Source organism: Amblyomma americanum, chromosome 4 (assembly GCF_052857255.1).
Source record: "Amblyomma americanum isolate KBUSLIRL-KWMA chromosome 4, ASM5285725v1, whole genome shotgun sequence".
NCBI classification, from domain to species: domain Eukaryota; kingdom Metazoa; phylum Arthropoda; class Arachnida; order Ixodida; family Ixodidae; genus Amblyomma; species Amblyomma americanum.
In genome coordinates, this window is record NC_135500.1 from 178,923,878 (window position 1) to 178,941,211 (window position 17,334).

General features: G+C 45.9%; 2 protein-coding genes across 12 annotated transcripts in view; one reads left to right on the plus strand and one right to left on the minus strand.

Moving 5' to 3' along the window:
- LOC144129927 (beta-galactosidase-like) overlaps positions 1 to 11,637 on the minus strand; it is a 35,600-nt gene extending 23,963 nt beyond the window's left edge. Inside the window, exons 1-3 of the mRNA XM_077663986.1 lie at positions 10,746 to 11,637; positions 9,420 to 9,565; positions 1,259 to 1,402 (exon numbers count right to left, since the gene is read on the minus strand). Of these exons, the coding sequence (XP_077520112.1) occupies positions 1,259 to 1,402; positions 9,420 to 9,565; positions 10,746 to 11,637 (1,182 nt within the window). The remainder of the gene's footprint in view (positions 1 to 1,258; positions 1,403 to 9,419; positions 9,566 to 10,745) is intronic.
- A 634-nt stretch (positions 11,638 to 12,271) lies between these two features.
- sgl (UDP-glucose 6-dehydrogenase sgl) overlaps positions 12,272 to 17,334 on the plus strand; it is a 35,076-nt gene continuing 30,013 nt past the window's right edge. The window contains exons 1-2 of one of the 11 annotated variants that reach the window (XM_077662427.1): positions 12,272 to 12,449; positions 15,115 to 15,276. Coding sequence is in view for 8 of the 11 variants with exons in the window: in XM_077662421.1 (XP_077518547.1) it covers positions 15,118 to 15,276 (159 nt within the window). In the remaining 3 variants the exon portion in view is untranslated. Of the gene's footprint in view, positions 12,798 to 15,114; positions 15,277 to 17,334 lie in introns of those variants that run through there. The other 10 variants (XM_077662421.1, XM_077662425.1, XM_077662424.1 and 7 more) reach the window with 10 other exon arrangements.

Consider the following 17,334-nt stretch of genomic DNA (forward strand, 5'->3'; position numbering starts at 1 on the left):
CGGGCCTCTAGAATTTCGCCTCCATCGAAATTCGACCGCCGCGGCCGGGATCGAACCCGCGTCTTTCGGGCCAGCAGCCGAGCGCCATAACCACTCAGCCACCGCGGCGGCCTGTCGGATGACAGTGATGATGTGCTAATTGCAACGCGCGCTATTCTGCGCAGTTATAGCCTGCCGTTCAGAGCGAGAGAAATAACACTCCATATGTGCATCGCTGCATAAGAGGTGAGTGCCTTCACAGGCTTACCTTCAAACAATAGCGCTAAAAAAAGTGCCGAGTGCACGCTTAAGCTCTGCCGCATAACGCGCTAAACTCAACGAAAGCTGCTGCAGTGATGCAGGCCGTCTTTTGCTACGCTGCCTAAGACCTACAGACTTTGTAGCAACTTGGGCTACCAAAACGATTGCAAAGGGCGCATCCATCATATGTACTCATTCTACCTTGCAAAGCGATATAAGCATGACTCGCTTGAAATTCTCCGTACACTTGCTAACTTGACCCCTCAAACACGACACTACAATACACGCACTAATCTAATTTGGAAAATTCCTTACTCACGCTTAAGACTATCTGAACAAATGCTCCGTCATGCCCTACCGACCCTACTAAACCACCTACATTGTCAAGGAATTAACATAAGCACCATTACCAACAATATGCTTAAGTCCTTTGAAACGCGACAGTGAGCGTGTATGAAATTGTTTTATGTATTTTGGAAATTCTCTTGTAGAATTGGTGTGCTACCGTGGCTGCCTCCCTTGTACATACTGACCTTTATTTGTGGCTCAAAAATTAGTATATTATTTTTGTATTGCATATTACACATACTGACGTTTAAACTTTCTAATGTATAAAGATGTATGTTTCTTAATCTTCCACTGTATATGCCTCATAAATAGGGGGCCCGAAGCTCGTCAAGTGGAAACTTCCACTTTTTCTTCGAGCCCTCCTCGTCCTCCGCTAATCTTTTTGTGAGGAAGAAATAAATTTATTGATTGATTGATTGATTGATTGATTGATTGATTGATTGATTGATTGATTGATTGATTTATTGATTGATTGATTGATTGATTGATTGATTGATTGATTGATTGATTGATTGACGCTGGTCACGGGATGACAGGCAACCAGACGTGGACGGTAAACACCGTCAACATCCGCCGAAGACGACCCCTCATAACAGCTTTTGCTGTAAAATGTCATGCAGTGGCATGCAAAATTTATGAAGGAAATTTGTGTCATATGCTGCATTCTCACCGGGCGGGACCTCCCGCATCGCTCCGAGACGAACCAAACGACGAAGACCGCCAAGGCTGCAGTCAGCCATTTTAAGATCGTGACACGTCGAGGCCAATGAGTTAACCGGATCTTCCGCTTCATCCTGCAATTATCACCGTAGCGCTGAGTGAGAACATGGATAGAAAATGAGCAGCTAAACAGGGCTAAGCACAGCTCGCTTCGCCGGCTAAATAACTTAAATCTTAGCCTATAAAAAATAAATCTTAGCCTATACATTAAACCAGACGCATGAGTCGTCCGGCGGTACGCTCGTTCGTAAGAAGCGTCACAGTGCAGGTAAGTGCGGTGGATTAAGGTGGACAAGTCGTCGGCTCGTGAGATCTGTGAGAGGAACAGGTTCTATACTTGTGCTGGTACACCTATGAGCTCGCGAAACTCTATCCGGATCGCTCAAGCCCGTTGTCTTGTGTTTTTTTTTTCTGCTGCACCTACCCTATAAATGCTTCCCTGTCACTTTCACTTTCCCTGTCATTTTTATTTTAATGGTTATGAGTCCAACCGCACCTTTCTCTTCATAAATGTTCGAAGGTCGTTTGCGAGAGTATGTAACCTCAAATTATACGCAAAATTTAAAAGTTGCTAAAGGTCGTCGTATACCCCGCAAATGTAGTGGGTGGCACCTTCAAAATCGTACGTGTTTCGTGGGTCCACCTAGATTTCTTGACGAGCGCCTAACATTGCTGGGCAACCCGAGAAAATGGGATGAGCCGTTATAGGGCTTGGACTGCCTCAGAGATCACGAACTGAAAGGCGCGCGGTATATCGAGCTCCTTCTGAACTTCTTAGAGGACATAGACCTTATGGGGAAGTAATAATAATAATAATAATTGGTTTTTGGGGAAAGGAAATGACGTAGTAACTGTCTCATATATCGTTGGACACCTGAACCGCGCCGTAAGGAAAGGGATAAAGGAGGGAGTGAAAGGAAGAAAGAGGGGCCGTAGTGGAGGGCTCCGGAATAATTTCGACCACCTGGGGATCTTTAACGTGCACTGACATCGCACAGCACACGGGCGCCTTAGCGTTTCGCCTCCACCGAAACGCGGCCGCCGCGGTCGGGTTCGAACCCGGGAACTCCGGATCAGTAGCCGAGCATTCCAACCACTGAGCCACCGCGGCGGGTTGGGGAAGTGGCAGATGACGAAATACATACATTAGTGCGAAAACACTACTGCACGGGGTTGAACCCAACTAAAAACTTTTACCGTCCTTGACCTTGAGGTTGCGGAAATTAAATATTGCCGCCACTGGGTTTCAAGCCAGCGCAGGCGCGAACGGTTCAGCTTCGCTGGCCACTGCACGAGAGCATTATGCTGTCGCCGCAGCCGATCACGCCTCGTGTTAAACTGCAATACACTCTCGCGCTGTGCACTGCATGTCGTCGTTGTCATCGACTTCCACTTGGGGCACGAACAGATAAGATCAGCTTAATCTATATCGGAGCTTAATCAGAGTCTAATATCGTCACAAGACGTGGCGACGACCCAGCAAAGCAAAACCATGAGCCTACCAGGCTAAACGCACGCTTTCGCACGTCTGCTCGGTTCAACGAAGTTAAAACCCTTCCTCTTTTTGTACCGAAATCCACAGGTTATCCGAAAGCAGACGTCATTGTTGCGCCGCACCCTGCACATCGCGTTCCTTTCGACGCAGCTAGCAACAGACGACGGCATCCTGAGGCACATTATCGCGTGATGCCGTTCCCGAGATGATGAGTGCCAATTCACCGCTTTTGACCACCTGGAATAATAAAGAACATACAAAGGCTCCTTACCTGCCGAGACGTGTTCTGCTTCTTCTTCTTCTTCACCCCAGGTATATGGCACATACCCACGCGGGGGGATTGGCCAAGGTGTAGTTGAATTCGCACTCTTCTTTTTTCTTCTTGGGGCACCTGCGCGTTGCACGTGCATTATGCAGCAATGCATAACGAGTTGTTGTGAGGCGCAGGAACGAGAATCTTAGTTTGGGCTTGTCGGTCAGTTTGCAGAGCGCCTGTCCTGCCTTCCTTTGTGTGTTCGCCCTCGCCTTTTCGTGCTGCCCATGAGGAGGAGGACCGCTTACTTCGGTCGCATATACTATTTAAGCCTCCTGGACGTCTACATAGCTTGCCGCGTGAAAGCTAGTAAACGACAATGTTTATGATAATGATGGTGGGTTCCTGGTGCGCTATTAAATTACGACAGCGCGTAATATTCCTTTTCGGCCATTTCGTTCAATGGCTCTTTGCACTTTTCCGAGTCCTGCATTCTAATTCTGCCTGCTTTGGGGTCATGGAAATGTGTGCGTATGGGCGTACTCAATTTTTCCCTGCACGGCCTGATGAACCGCAGCTCGGTGCACGTGTTTTTGTGATATATAGTCGACGGCGTTGTATTGGTTTCAAGAGTGAACCCCTTTGACGCGACGCCGTCGACGGCGACCTGCGTGCACTTCATGATGTCGACGTTGAAGTCGCCAACAACATCATGTGAAGTGCGATCGAAACCGGTGCGGAAGAACTTGATGAATTTCAGGACGTTTTCCTGAAAGGCGCTTCAAGGCGTTTGGCCGCTTGGCCGCGAGGCAAGTGCCATGTTTTAAAAGGAAGAAGAGGAAGAAGTCTCCTGTCTCGATGGACGCCAACGCCGACTACGCGAAACCGGTATGCTACGGACTATAACAGCTAGCGCTGCAAAATGGCAGAGGATATTTGAGGTCACGTGTTGACTTCAGAACAAAAAGAAACAAAGCAAGTTAAGATTGTTACCTAAAGCGCTTTGAAGACTTAGTTTATTTTTCTTTTCTTTTTATTCATGTGGAGCTCTGAATGGATTCTGGCTTTCGCTTATGCGTGCAATCAACAACAAAATAAAACGTTTGCACACGGGCGCCTTTTTCGTTCCGTCTCCATCAAAAAACGGCCGCAGGCTGCCCGAGGACTCGCCATCTGGAAAACAGCTCGGACTTGAGCTTGAGATGATATGCCTAGAGATGAATTGCTCAAATGTCTTGTCATTCGATCGATGTTTTGCGTAATGTTGAAAAGTATAGATAGAGTTTCAACAGCAGCTGAAATGTGTAAAAAAAATGTTCAGAAAAGAGCTAACCCTCAGCCATAACTACTCCAAATCCCACAATACAATGGGCTCTATTAAGGCTGTAATTAATCTCCAGTAACCGTATTTCCCATGATGCACAAGACGTAAGCTGTCGATCTTGCGCCTCATATAAGTGGCAAAGAAGAAGCGAAAAACTATTAGCAAGATGATCCCAGGCTAGCGTGCATTATGATGTTTAGAATTGGAGTGGTGAAATTAATAGGTGCGTGCCTACTTCTCGGGGCTGGATCGCCAATCTTCCGTAGCATTATATAGTTGTTTAGCACCGACGAAAGATGCAAAAGTGGCCGTTTTTGAAAAACTGCCAAACTTAAGTGTGGCTATTGCTAAATAAAAAAGAAACAATTGCTTCCAATTGAGAATCCCAATTTTATTTCATCATAAAACCATATACTCACAGCGTATACTCATATACTCAATTGGTTCCAAAGGAAAGGAGTTAGAAAATTGGATATTAAATCTAGTGGCAATCCAGTTATTTGATTCTGTTGAATTATCCAAGTGTTTTTGCAGATTGGAATTCGTCATTACAAATGGTTTCTACAATTCCAATTGTAGCCTTGTCTCTCAATTGAATAATCTTATTCGGAGAGATGACATCAATTGTCACAAAATGTAATTTTCAAAAACAGTTGCATAAATCCAACAGCTTCTTAGCCAATTGGAAGGTGCGACTGGGTGTTCCAATTGGTTCTATATATGCAACTGGAAGTTTTCCAAATGCCAGGTCAAATTGGAAGTCAATGATTGCCTTGACTGGGACCTGCATATTGCTCTCCTTAACATAGAACAGTTAAATAATTAGGTTTTTTGTAAAACGAAATTAGCAGCTGTATCTGCTGAATTATCTTCCTCATTACCACCACCACAGAGGGCGGGATTAAATGATATAACTTCGCTAAACCGATGAGTGCCACTGGCTTCAGCAGGAGGGTCCCATCAGTGGAGTATATAAGTGGGAGAAAAAGTGTTCGCTGTATACATATGTGTTGAGCTTATGTCTCTTCTGCGTGATGCAGGCTTGTTTGCGTGACTTCACGTTCCTAAAAGCATATGCAGTTCTCATAAGTTCAGTTCAATTATAAAAACGCTGGCAAAAGGCAGCGTGTCCTCCTGCAGCCTGAGAGAAAACGAAATTGGTTCAAGTTGGAACCAACTAATTTCTGCACACCATTGGAACTAACTGGAACCAACTGGATGTGAAACCGATTCATTGCAATTCGCTTTAAACCGAAATTGGTTATAATAGTGTCGCATCCACTTTCAGGGTATGACGCGATATCGTTAATGGGTCCCTTCAGCGGCCTGGGGTACTCTTTGCATATCACTTCGCAGACGCGTGGGCACTCTTCTTTAATATTTTATTGATATTTATATATGTTATTATTTTATCCCTTGTTTACCACAAGAACCACAAGGCTTCCCTTTACCCAAGTCGATTTTTTTTTTATGAGAGGAGCTGCAGCAAGCCGCGCACTAAAACGAGCCTTAGGGCGAGCTGTTTGCATACTTGAGACATAATAGCAACGCAAGAATCCCATTCACATTAATAAGACACACACACGGACCGAAACACACACTTCATTCGTCCCTGTGCATGCGTCCTCGTAATGTGAATGTGGTTCTTGAGCTGCAGTTGCGCCTCAAGAGCCGCACACGAGCAGCAGACAACTTTTCGACGCTTCTGTGCTGCTGCCGTACGTAGGCGCTCCGTCATTGTCGTTCGCAAATGATTGTGCAAAGCTAAACTGCAGAACCACTGCTCCATTCACTCCATTCAAATCACCGCCGCAGCGGTGGTTTAGAGGTTATGGCGCTCGGCTGCTGACCCGAAGTTCGCGGGTTCGATCCGGGCCGCGGCGGTTGACTTTCGATGGAGGCGAAATTCTAGAGGACCCTGTACTCTGCGATGTGAGTGCGCGTTAAAGGACCCCAGGTGGTCGAAATTTCCGGAGCCCTTCACTACGGCGTTCCTGATAGCCTGAGTCGCTTTGGGACGTCAATCTCCCATAAACCAAACCATCCATTAAAAGCAAGCGCGCCGCCTTCCACGTCAGTTAGCAAGGGATGGTGGAAGGAAACTTTCTAGCAAGAGGAAGCTCCGGCTCCCTCGATGCCAGCGCCACCGTACTCTGCATAGAGGCACCCACTGAACTCCACTAGGTGGCTGGATGCCGCATTCCCGCTTCCTGAAGTGGGCGCAAGTGAAGCCACCGGAAGTTGGGTGGCATGTCCCGGAAGTGCTGGGTCTCCTGTACATTTCAATTCAAAAAGTCGCGTCTTTCGCGCCTTCGTTCTCAGTTATTTGTGTTGTTTTCGTGTAATATCTGCTGTTATATGAAGGGAACAAGCGAGAAATGTGAGCATCGTTTGGGGAACCCTGTAATTTCAGAGAAACCGAAGTAAAAAGACATACAGGTATCACCATGCCGCGGCAAAGGTGTACGTGCATTAAACACTATTTTCTGATCTGGTTCTTGTCTTACAAGCGTAATTAGGGGAAGTAGTGGAATGACGATGAGTCTATAGGTCATCTTAAAAACAAATTTTCGTGTTGCTAAGAAAAGACAATGGCGCGGAATCCCTGAAACTCGAACTGCCGCTGTTTCAGTTTCGGGTTGGTGGCGGACGATGTCTCTTCTCATCGACGGCAGGTGATGTTTATCGCTTTAGTGTGTAATTTACCTTCCACACGTGCTTTTAATCTAGCTCAATAGCACAGCCACGTTTCACCTACACAGCACGAGAGAAACGACTGACGAGAAAGACGAATGCAGCAGCGGATGTGACAAGCGCAGTTTGAAGTGAACTCTGCCAAGCATCACACGAATAACAGCCCATTCAGGCATAATTTGCTACAGCACGAAAGAGTACTTGATACGCTCCGTCGAAAAAGCAATACCATATACCTTTTGGACGCGCTAATGCGAACCAGCAGAACACCGACGGAACCTCAACAGATTGTGGCCTCGCCCTCGCTCCGGTTCGGTCTAAACATAATTCGGTAAAATGGTGCACTGCAAAGTCCGCTGCCTAATGAAGGTTTCCACCTATTCATTCTTAACTTTATCCCTCATTGATTGTATAACTTGGCCTTAGAGTGCGACAACGTACATCACAACAAAGAGCAGAGTTGGCGACGCTAGCGCAAAGGGACGACACAGAGCTGAGCAGACGAGGTTCCGTACGTACTGTGTGTAGCGACGTTTTTATCGTCTGCTAGTGCCGTCCCATAGCGATGCAATGGACCCTTATTTTTTAAAAGTCTTTCCCGAGGACTTTGCTGCTCTCCTCATGCACTTGGCGGCGCAACAGGTGGGCATTGCGCATTGCAACCTGTTGATTGCCTCACGATGCCGAACAAGTTTTCAATTTTGTCTTGGCTAAAACGATATGTCATGATATAAGTGTATCCTACCTCGGAACTAAGATATTTCAGAAGCTCTAAAGTGCTGTTGATCGACACTCTGAGGCCTTCCGTTGTTGAGGAACTTAAAAAGTGTTTTGTGTCTGCACGTTTCTACCACTGGTTTAAGAAATCTAAAAAATCCTCAAGCTCTCGTAATTTCGGCGAATTTGGCTTCAGGGCTTCGGCAGGGAAGCGTGACGTCATGATTTCGATCTGCAGTGACTGCATTCTCCTGCACAAGAAAACAAACAGAAAGCATAAATAAAAATCAAGAAGAAAACAGTTTCCAGTGAAAATACCATTAGACTGAAAACTTAAGGATGGAAATCACAGCAATAAATTTAAGTTTCAAAGACACCTTCGAAGCATCAGTTCATATATAGGTATATTATATAAAAATTCGAAGTACAAACCTGAAAATTTTTTGTGTTGCATGAATTTTTCCACAGTTGGTTTCTACTTGTGCCTTGAAGAGCTGAAGGCCTCTCAATGACTCAGAACTGAATAAATGAAAAGTATAGGCGACTCTCATTTTTTCAAAGTTGTTTGGCTCGAAATGTGTCCTAGTTAGCCGAGGCATTGCCTTCATGGTGACATTATTGGAGTCAAGCTTCTAAAGCTTTCCAAAGTGGCTCCAGTGATACCTGAAGTAAAAGCACATACTTAGTAGTTATTAAAAAACTTGCATATTATATGCAACTGATAAAAATGCACAAAATGCTCTTCTCTAATGCAGAAGTATGCATACCATTCCATCTGGTGTGTTGAAGCTTGATTGTAGCTGTCTATTGCGAATATTTTTCACCAAATGAGGAAAATCGGAGAAAAAATGGACGAATCTTGTATCGTCCACTGGGTGCATCCTTTTTCCCGATATTTGCGGTGAATTTCCTTTTATCCCCATTATTTTCCACATCTTGCGGTTCCAGGGTGCCGCATCACAAGTTACGTAATTAACAAATAATCCTGCTTTTTCTGCTAGCATGAGAGCTTCGAGAACGGTTTTTGACAATAAATGTCCTTTCACGTTGGTGTCTGTCGCAAATGTGCCCAAGATCTGGGTCCACCTTCCAGTTAGAGGCACAAACGTCACCACGAGGCCATGATTGGAAAGGACATGCTTTTCTCCTTTTGGTGTGTAGGGCCCGAGATCGACGAAACCAGCAACTTCACCCGCTGTGTCAGCAGAGAGCTAGATGCTCCGCGAGTTTCATCTCGTCAATTACTAAGCCCCCATGGCACTTGAAGGGGTGCATCCCTGATGTCTTTTGTTTTAATGTTTCAAGCATCTTTTCATTAAATCCAAAGCTACCCATGTAGTTTGACGTGTACTTCCGTATTGTCGTCTTTCCTGGAAGTACTAAAATGTTTTGTCTCCGAATGTAATTGTAGAGCTTGGGACTACGCATTTTTAGCAGAATACACTCGAGCATCCATTCCTTGCTGAAATTCATTCCTCGTGTGTTCTTTCGCTTCGCTGCCTCAAAACATTGCCTTACAGCCAGTTGCTGCTTTGGAGACAAGTGTTTAACCTGTCTTGCAGAATTTTCTCGCTTGTGGCTGCAGTTTCATTTTCCATCCTTGAAATGCTTTCGCTCAAGGTCTCAACTTTGGATTCTAGCCTCTTGATCTTCATATTTGCAGCTAGTAGTCGGTGGGATGTCTCGCAACTAGGCTTGGGAACCTTTTTCTGCAGGCGACATTTTCTTGTTTGCAGAGATTTACGTAGATACTTGCAACGTAAGCAAGGTTGCCCTGGAAAAAGACAATGTAATTTTTTAGGTAGGAATCAAAACACCTCACAGACATAAATGCTATGTATTACAAGAGCCTACTCGAACACTTTCGGATCCTTCTCACGCGTATGGGGGGGGGGGGGGGGGGGGGTGCATGTGTGCGTGCATGCGCCCACGTTGATTGTGAGATTGTGTTTTTTTTTGGGGGGGGGGAGGAAATGGCGCAGTATCTGTCTCATATATCGTTGGACACCTGAACCGCGCTGTGAGGGAACGGATAAAGGAGGGAGTGCCAGAAGAAAGGGAGAAGGAGGTGCCGTAGTGGAGGGCTCCGGAATAATTTCGACCACCTGGGGATCTTTAACGTGCACTGACATCGCACAGCACACGGGTGCCTTAGCGTTTTTATGGAGGCAAAACGCTAAGGCGCCCGTGTGCTGTGCGATGTCAGTGCACGTTAAAGATCCCCAGGTGGTCGAAATTATTCCGGAGCCCTGCACTACGGCTCCTCTTTCTTCTTTCACTCTCTCCTTTATCCCTTCCTTTACGGCGCGGTTCAGGTGTCCAACGATATATGAGACAGATACTGCGCCATTTGCTTCCCCCCCCCCAAAAAAAAAACAATCTCACAATCAACGTGCGCGCATGCACGCATGCATGCACGCGCCCACCGCCCCCCCCCATACGCGCGCACATACAAACACATGTACACGCACGCACGCACGCACGCACGCACACACACACACACACACACACACACACACACACACACACACACACACACACACACACACACACACACACACACACACACACACACACACACACACACTCTTCTGAAATGGAATAAAATAAACGGTGACTGCTGCCAGCGAGACTGAGATTTTTTTAAAGCTATTCCAGCTAGACGCAACGCGGAATTATTCTTTACAATTAGATACCTTGACGCATGCACTATAAATGACGAATTGCCTTAAAATTTCACTGAACCTGTTAAAGTCATGTCACAAACTAAGTTGAGCGGTGCTAATTTGACGGCAAGTTAATTCGTTCATATTTGAGGGTGGAAAATTTTTAGCGCAATAGAGAACACAGTGCCTTCGGTATACAGGTCGAGACAAGAGCTGTGTTGCGCTAAATACACTTTTTCTCCCTCAAATTAAACCTTAGCAGAACAGTTGTGCTCAGCTTGTGCTCACCTTCTTTTGGTGCTTTCCCAATGCAGTTCACGCTGAAATAGATGCCTCCATTAGTTTCCGTTTGTGCAAAAAGACCTTTCGTCAATTCGAACGATAACGACGACACTTCTGCTGTTCCGCAACAAATCGGAATGCTAGCTGCCCTCCTTAGGACATCTTCAGCTTGTTGAAATGACACAATATTACTCTCTTCTACTAGCTTGCCCAAAAGATGCACCTTGCACGTCACAGTGCTTTTGTTCTCAGTGTCGAAAAATACTGCTCTTGCGACAGTAATTTCATTCGTCGCAGCATTTAGTGCACAGCACACGTAGCACACTCCGGTAAATCCAGGGAACTCATGCAGCGCCCAAGATTTCGAAGGAGGTGTGAGTCCACGCAGGTCGGCGACATTAACAACTTTCTCCGTTGCGGCAACACCTTCGCATTCTTCGTTGCCCACTGCAACGGCCGCACCATGATCTCTCTCTCGATCGCGGTCCGAGCGGCCAACTTTACATCTGGTATCGCATGGCTCCTCTTGCTGCCGTCTTTTTCTTTGGAGCCCTGGAGTCGGAGTTGTCTTGCTCAAATAGGCGGGCAAGTTCGGGAGAAGGGTTGGAAGTGCATTAGGGGCGAGCTTTGCAGCCCCCCTCGGGTATCTGACTTCCTTTCCATCTATAACGTGGACATAATCCCTCAAAATGAGGTGCGGTTCAAAGTGGAGTTCGCAAACTGCACAATCGGGGCCAAGCGGCCTGTCATGCCTGCGCAGATTTCCCTGCCAAACAAGCCTTTGGGTTTCATCTTCGGGAGCCTTGAAAAGAGATAACTTCCGCTCTTGGGCTGTCCTTGCGTACCCAGTTGTGCAGCCTGGCGCGTAACAGTGGTTTAACCGCCGCTTGGGCGGCATCATCAAGACACTGAGGCAGAATAAGGCACGAAAGAGGCGAGGTGCCGCGACGAAAGCAATGCGAAGCGATGCGCAGTAGCAGACGACGAGCGCGCTCGCTTCAAGTGCGGGCGACGACAGCGCCGCGCTACTTTCTCCCGAAGGAGGCACGCGGCGGTGAGCCGGGCCTCCGCTCGAGCCACTGTATACGTTCTAATTCACTGTAACAGAGCTGTGTGGTGTGTCTGCACACTGAAAGGGCCCGTAGGGCATAGTGCTCTACAGCAACGTCTAGTAAAGTTGAGCAACGTTACTAGATAGGGTTGCTATACAGAGAGCTCCGAAATCACGTCGAATTGAAGCAGACGACATATCTCCCAGCTATGAAAGCAGTCTTCCTTGCGGTCGTCAGCATTTTGAATCACATGTTAAATCTGCTCTAAAATATTGGCAAAGTACGGTACTTTTGTTTATATATTTTTTCTTGAGTTTAACTTTCGTCGCACAGCACTCTCGTATGTCCACTTTACACCACAACCCTAACACAGCGTCTCGGAGGCAAGGCTCATAAAGGCAATGATTTATCCTTTACCGGCACTTTAATAGATGTCAGCAGCTACTTGCCTAAAACAGGGTTAAAGCAACTGGAGCTCACATCGAGCGCAATATGGAGTGATCAACGCAGTCGACGCAGTCGCATTGGCGTTGGATAGCGTTGGGTTTTCCCGCAAGTTTCGACGTTTTGTGTTTTGCTTTTCCGCTTTTCTCATTCAGCGGCTGCTGGCGTGTCGCGGTGGGGTTGCCGACGGAGTCTGACGGAGGTGACCGAAGCGGTAGGGTTGTAGAGGTGCGAAGGCTCTTGGTTCTTGGTTCGTGTGCGTAACGGAATTAACTGATGTAGTACGCGAGGTTAGCGTGGTGCAAGCTGGCTATAATCCGGAGCGACGCGCTGCTGGAGTCCGCTCTAAGACTCACTTTCTAGCTTCGATCACACAGCACCTCAGGAGAAAGTGTCAGTGCGGTAGGCGTAGCGTGCTGCTGTCAAAGCAGCCGATTCCGGTCAGGGCCACGTCGAGCGTTGCGCCACGGTCGTGGCCACATCGTGAGCGAGACGAACAAGAAACTGAACTTCGTACTGCTTGAGGTTTGTCGTGCTAAGCGTCGTGTGGCCTTCAACTAAGGTAAGCCGCTGATCACAAGTAAATCATCTTATGCTCCCGCTCTACGTAACGCTGGCCAATTCTTGGAATCCGCCTTCGTAGCTGCAGCGATGCAGGTCTTTAGTTTCTCAGGCATGTAGCGACGTGAGATGTAAGGATTGTGTTGCGGAGGTGACAGAACGGTTAATTTGATACTTCGACGGAAAGCGTCCGGCACAGTTCGCACTGCTGTGCTGCCTGCCGCGAGCTGTCTGCAATTAACCTGTTGCCAGCATCAAGTGAGCCACGTGCCATGGTATCCGTAATTAAGCACTGCAGCGTCTCCTTCGTGACCTCTAACCTCGTTAGAGCCCCCCCCCCCCCCCCCCTTTTTTTAGGGGATTTTTCTGGTTTCGTTCCCTATTACACCTCGAAGTAGGTTAATCATATATAGTCACTTGAATTTATATCATCGATAAAAAGTAGCTGGCCAACTTGCATGCCATTGGGCTTGCTTCCTGCTGTACAGTGAATCTGATTTAAAATAATTGTGCACCTGTTTCCATACATGATTGTACTTGGTACGAAGTGCAGTTGTATTAAATTCCTGCTGCCTTAGTCTGAGATCTTGCTTGTTTTCTTTTTCCCCTCTGGCCTGTACCCAGGAGTTCTACTTTGTCCAAAGCATTTCATTTTTCTGCAAGTCAAATTTTGTGCTACTGTTGGGCATGGTGAGGCTGGAATCTTTTTTTGCTGTGGAAAGCTATTGTAGCAAAAGGCAGCAGACACAGTAAAAGACTCCACAGCAAAAGGCTGCAGTATATAAGCATATTTTCAGGTTGGGTTGAAGTTATACTGAATATGTTGAATGCCAATATGTGCGGTAAATAATTTAGTATAATGGCCTTTGATCTCTAACCTACTGAGACTAAGTGGCAATGGCTTTTAATGGACTAAAATGACATCTTTCTATGCTTCAGTAAACTTTACCACCAGCTGTTATTTAAGGTGCCCTAGAACTATTTTCAAAGGCTGTTGTCAGTGGATCGTATGTGCCACAATCATTTGATACATGGGTACAGCACATCAAAGTACTGCAAATGGGTGCTTGTTCAAAAGTTTTATGCGAGAAGTTGCTTTCATCAGGTTAGAGTACGGCCATGTTGCACCATTAGGTGGCATCTTCATTTAATTTTGTTTTTCTCCGTTTGCCTGGCACAAATGAATTATTGTAAGCTATGCCTGATGAGCAAATATAATGGTTGTGCCAACAGTGAAACTTTTGACTACTGCACCGAAATGCATATTGTAACCATGCAAACAAACAGGGACATAGGAAAGAAGAGACAGGACCTGTCTCTTCGTTCCTATGTCCCCGTTTGTTTGCGCGGTCGCCTTGTCCTGTCTCTTCTTTCCTGTGTCCCCATTTCTTTGCGTGGTTACAATATGCATTCCAGTACAATCCATCAGCTAACCCACCTGTCCTTTTAACTGCATCGAATATAGTATGAACAAAATATGGTGCTCAGTGAAGGCTTTGAATCCGGTGGCATTTGGAAACCACACATGTTGAGGAGTATTTCAAAATTTGGTGGTGCTCAAGAATACAACATTGTTCATGGTAAAGTTGAGGATCCTAAGGCTTTGAATCCGGTGGCATTTGGAAACCGCACATGTTGAGGAGTATTTCAAAATTTGGTGGTGCTCAAGAATACAACATTGTTCATGGTGAAGTTGAGGATCCTATCACTTGGCAAATGACATAGATGTAGAAAACATTAAGATGCGGATGATAAGTGTCGTGATTTACATACCTGCATAGTGGCTTTTTCAGCATAATACATTCATTGTGCTGCCTTTTGCAGAAACTGCAGTGGCAATGACGCACGTGTCAGTAATTGTATTTTCGCTGATTTTTAAAGACAAAGTTGAGTTTGGGGCTTTTAGCCACTGCTTTGTACATACTATAGCGATCAAAAAGTTTATGGGATGCATGTTCTTAGAGCTGCATTTATCCTGGCGACTCAGTCATGCGGTATTGTTACAAGTGGATCAAGCATGCATGCCGCCTCATACTTAGACACATTTCAGGTGACTCGATTGCGTGACTGCACCGAAATCAATTTTTTATCCATGCATTCCTGTCCCCTAAACTCGAAACAGTATAAACAGTATCGGTTAATCGTTTTTTCTTGAATGCATGCTAGGACGTGTTACTCCCTTAAAGTTCGCTTCTGGGCTTGCTGTTTTCTGCTTCACTGCACTGCGTAGCCTTTAAGCACAAGCTAATCCAACATTCTTTTCTCAGTGGGATTTACCTTGGTGGTTTCTGGAGCCCATCATTGGTGCTTTCGTGCAGGCCATGGTGGTGAAAAACATCTGCTGCATAGGAGCCGGTTACGTCGGTGGACCCACGTGCAGCGTCATTGCCTACAAATGCCCGGACATCAAAGTCGTGGTCACGGACAAGAGTCCCGAGCGCATCAAGCAGTGGAATTCAGATGAGCTGCCTATCTATGAGGTCCGAAAGTCACAATTTTAACAATATTTTACTGCTGCTTTAATGAAACCTAATGCAAGAGTGCATGTGTTCAGCTGTCTTGTGATAAGTAGCTACTGCTATGATTGAGCATACCAGTCTACTTGTTATACTGCATGCTTTACTTCCCTAAAGTTTCTGGTAGTCATTTGTAGAGTTGCACATATTGAATCTATTGTTAGTTCTATCTCCTTCCTTATGACTGGAAAAAGCAGTCAGTAATTATTTTTTTTATTTTGCCCTTATTACTAAGGGTCTACCTAGTATTGAGAAGTGGCTACTCTGATCGGGTGCTTGGCAGTGCTTAGCAGGCATCTTCATGTCACGACCGAACCCCAAACACTTTCTTGTTTTTTTTCTGGATATGTGCCGGGGTACACACTATGCTAAAGTGTCTAATGTAGATAGCTTTTGTCCTGGCGTCCGATTTTTTATGTAACACTGCTGTAATGCAAGGAAGCTGCCCTAGCTGGCATTTAACATGCTGCCGCCATGTGCTGCAGTGCTGTGCGGCGAAACCCTCCTAACTGCTGTGTGGATCTGGAGTTTGCCACTCGGTTTTTTGCTGCCTTGGCAAAGGCGCAAGCGGCTTCGAAGCAATGCTGAAGCTACTATAGAAAAGGTCTCTCCCAGTTGCCGTTCTTTCGCCGACTAAATTTCGCTTCTCCAGCTTGAGTTTTTGCAAAATTTTACATTACGAATTTTGGCTATATTGAATCATTTTACAATTTTTCACCTATTCATTATGAAGAAGTTTCATTGTACTGACTTAACTACACTATTATATGTTGGACATAAGGTTCAATCAGATTGGCACTTTCTATTGATGTGAAGTGGTCACTAAATGCTTTGCAGATATCATCTGGTGACATGTGCATTATATTAATATACGTTACTTTATCCGGAAAATTTTGCTTTGTGTCCCATGGTATTTATTGTGGAAGCTCGAGTTTTTCTATCAGTGCTTTCTGTTAATGAGCCTGATCACTAAAGCAGGCTTTCTTTTGCTGCACGCAGTTTGTTTAAATTTTTTTACGATTCAGAATACCGTCATCTTAATGATGCATTAAAAGGTAGCGTTTTAGTTTTCCATGCATATTGCACGTCTCTTAATGCAGTACAAGACCGAATTCAGTACCCAACGATTTCATGGGGTTTTGTGCTTGGCCTTAACAGAGCAACACAGGTGGCTGCAGACACATCATTGCCTTTGTGCACAGTTGAATAAAATGGTTACAGCTGTCATTAGCTTAGCTAGATCAATATGCAGATGACCAGTCAGTTGCCGTATTTACCTGAATGTAATGCGACCGTTATTGTTGCGCAAGTGTCAACATTACATGCATGGAACAGGGAAAAAAAGTACACATGAATTTAATTCGAGGAACGAGGCCGCAGTATACAGAAAGTTGGGTGGATGTTTACGGACCTCAAAAAACGGCTTTCCTATGACACGTCTACGAGGCTGCCTTTGATGCGAACATGGTATGGCAGTTGCTGCCACCATTACCACGGGACGGTGTCATGTGCATTCCTTCTTTTAGAGCACTAGCTCTCTATGGGAAGGTTCCCAGGAAACATGTAGCATACGTGCTTTCTCCGCTGCCGCACCTGTGTTGTAAAGGAAACAGATATAAAGGAAGTGCACGCAAACACCACATCTAGGCTTTGAATTGAAAAAACAAGACACGGCAAAGAAACATGAACTAAAGCCATAAAACAGTGTGCTGGGCCTTGGCGAAGAAACACCGACTAAAGTCGCAATTGACCCTCTTAATGACCAACGACTCAGCAGGGAGCCGTTTTGAAAGCATCCTGCTCTTTGAAGTGGCCGCCACCCTACAACTGTGCGTACGTCCACCTGTCGACTGCATTGCACTGTCTAAAAGTACTGAACGGGGGCTTCAGGGGTAAGAGGAGGGAGATTCGGTGCAGGGGGGGTAGGGAACAGTCGCTGTTACCGTGCTATCTTCAGTCAGTCTATGTGCACTGGCTTTCATGGAATTTGGGTGCACCATCCCTTCCTTGTTCTATCCTAAC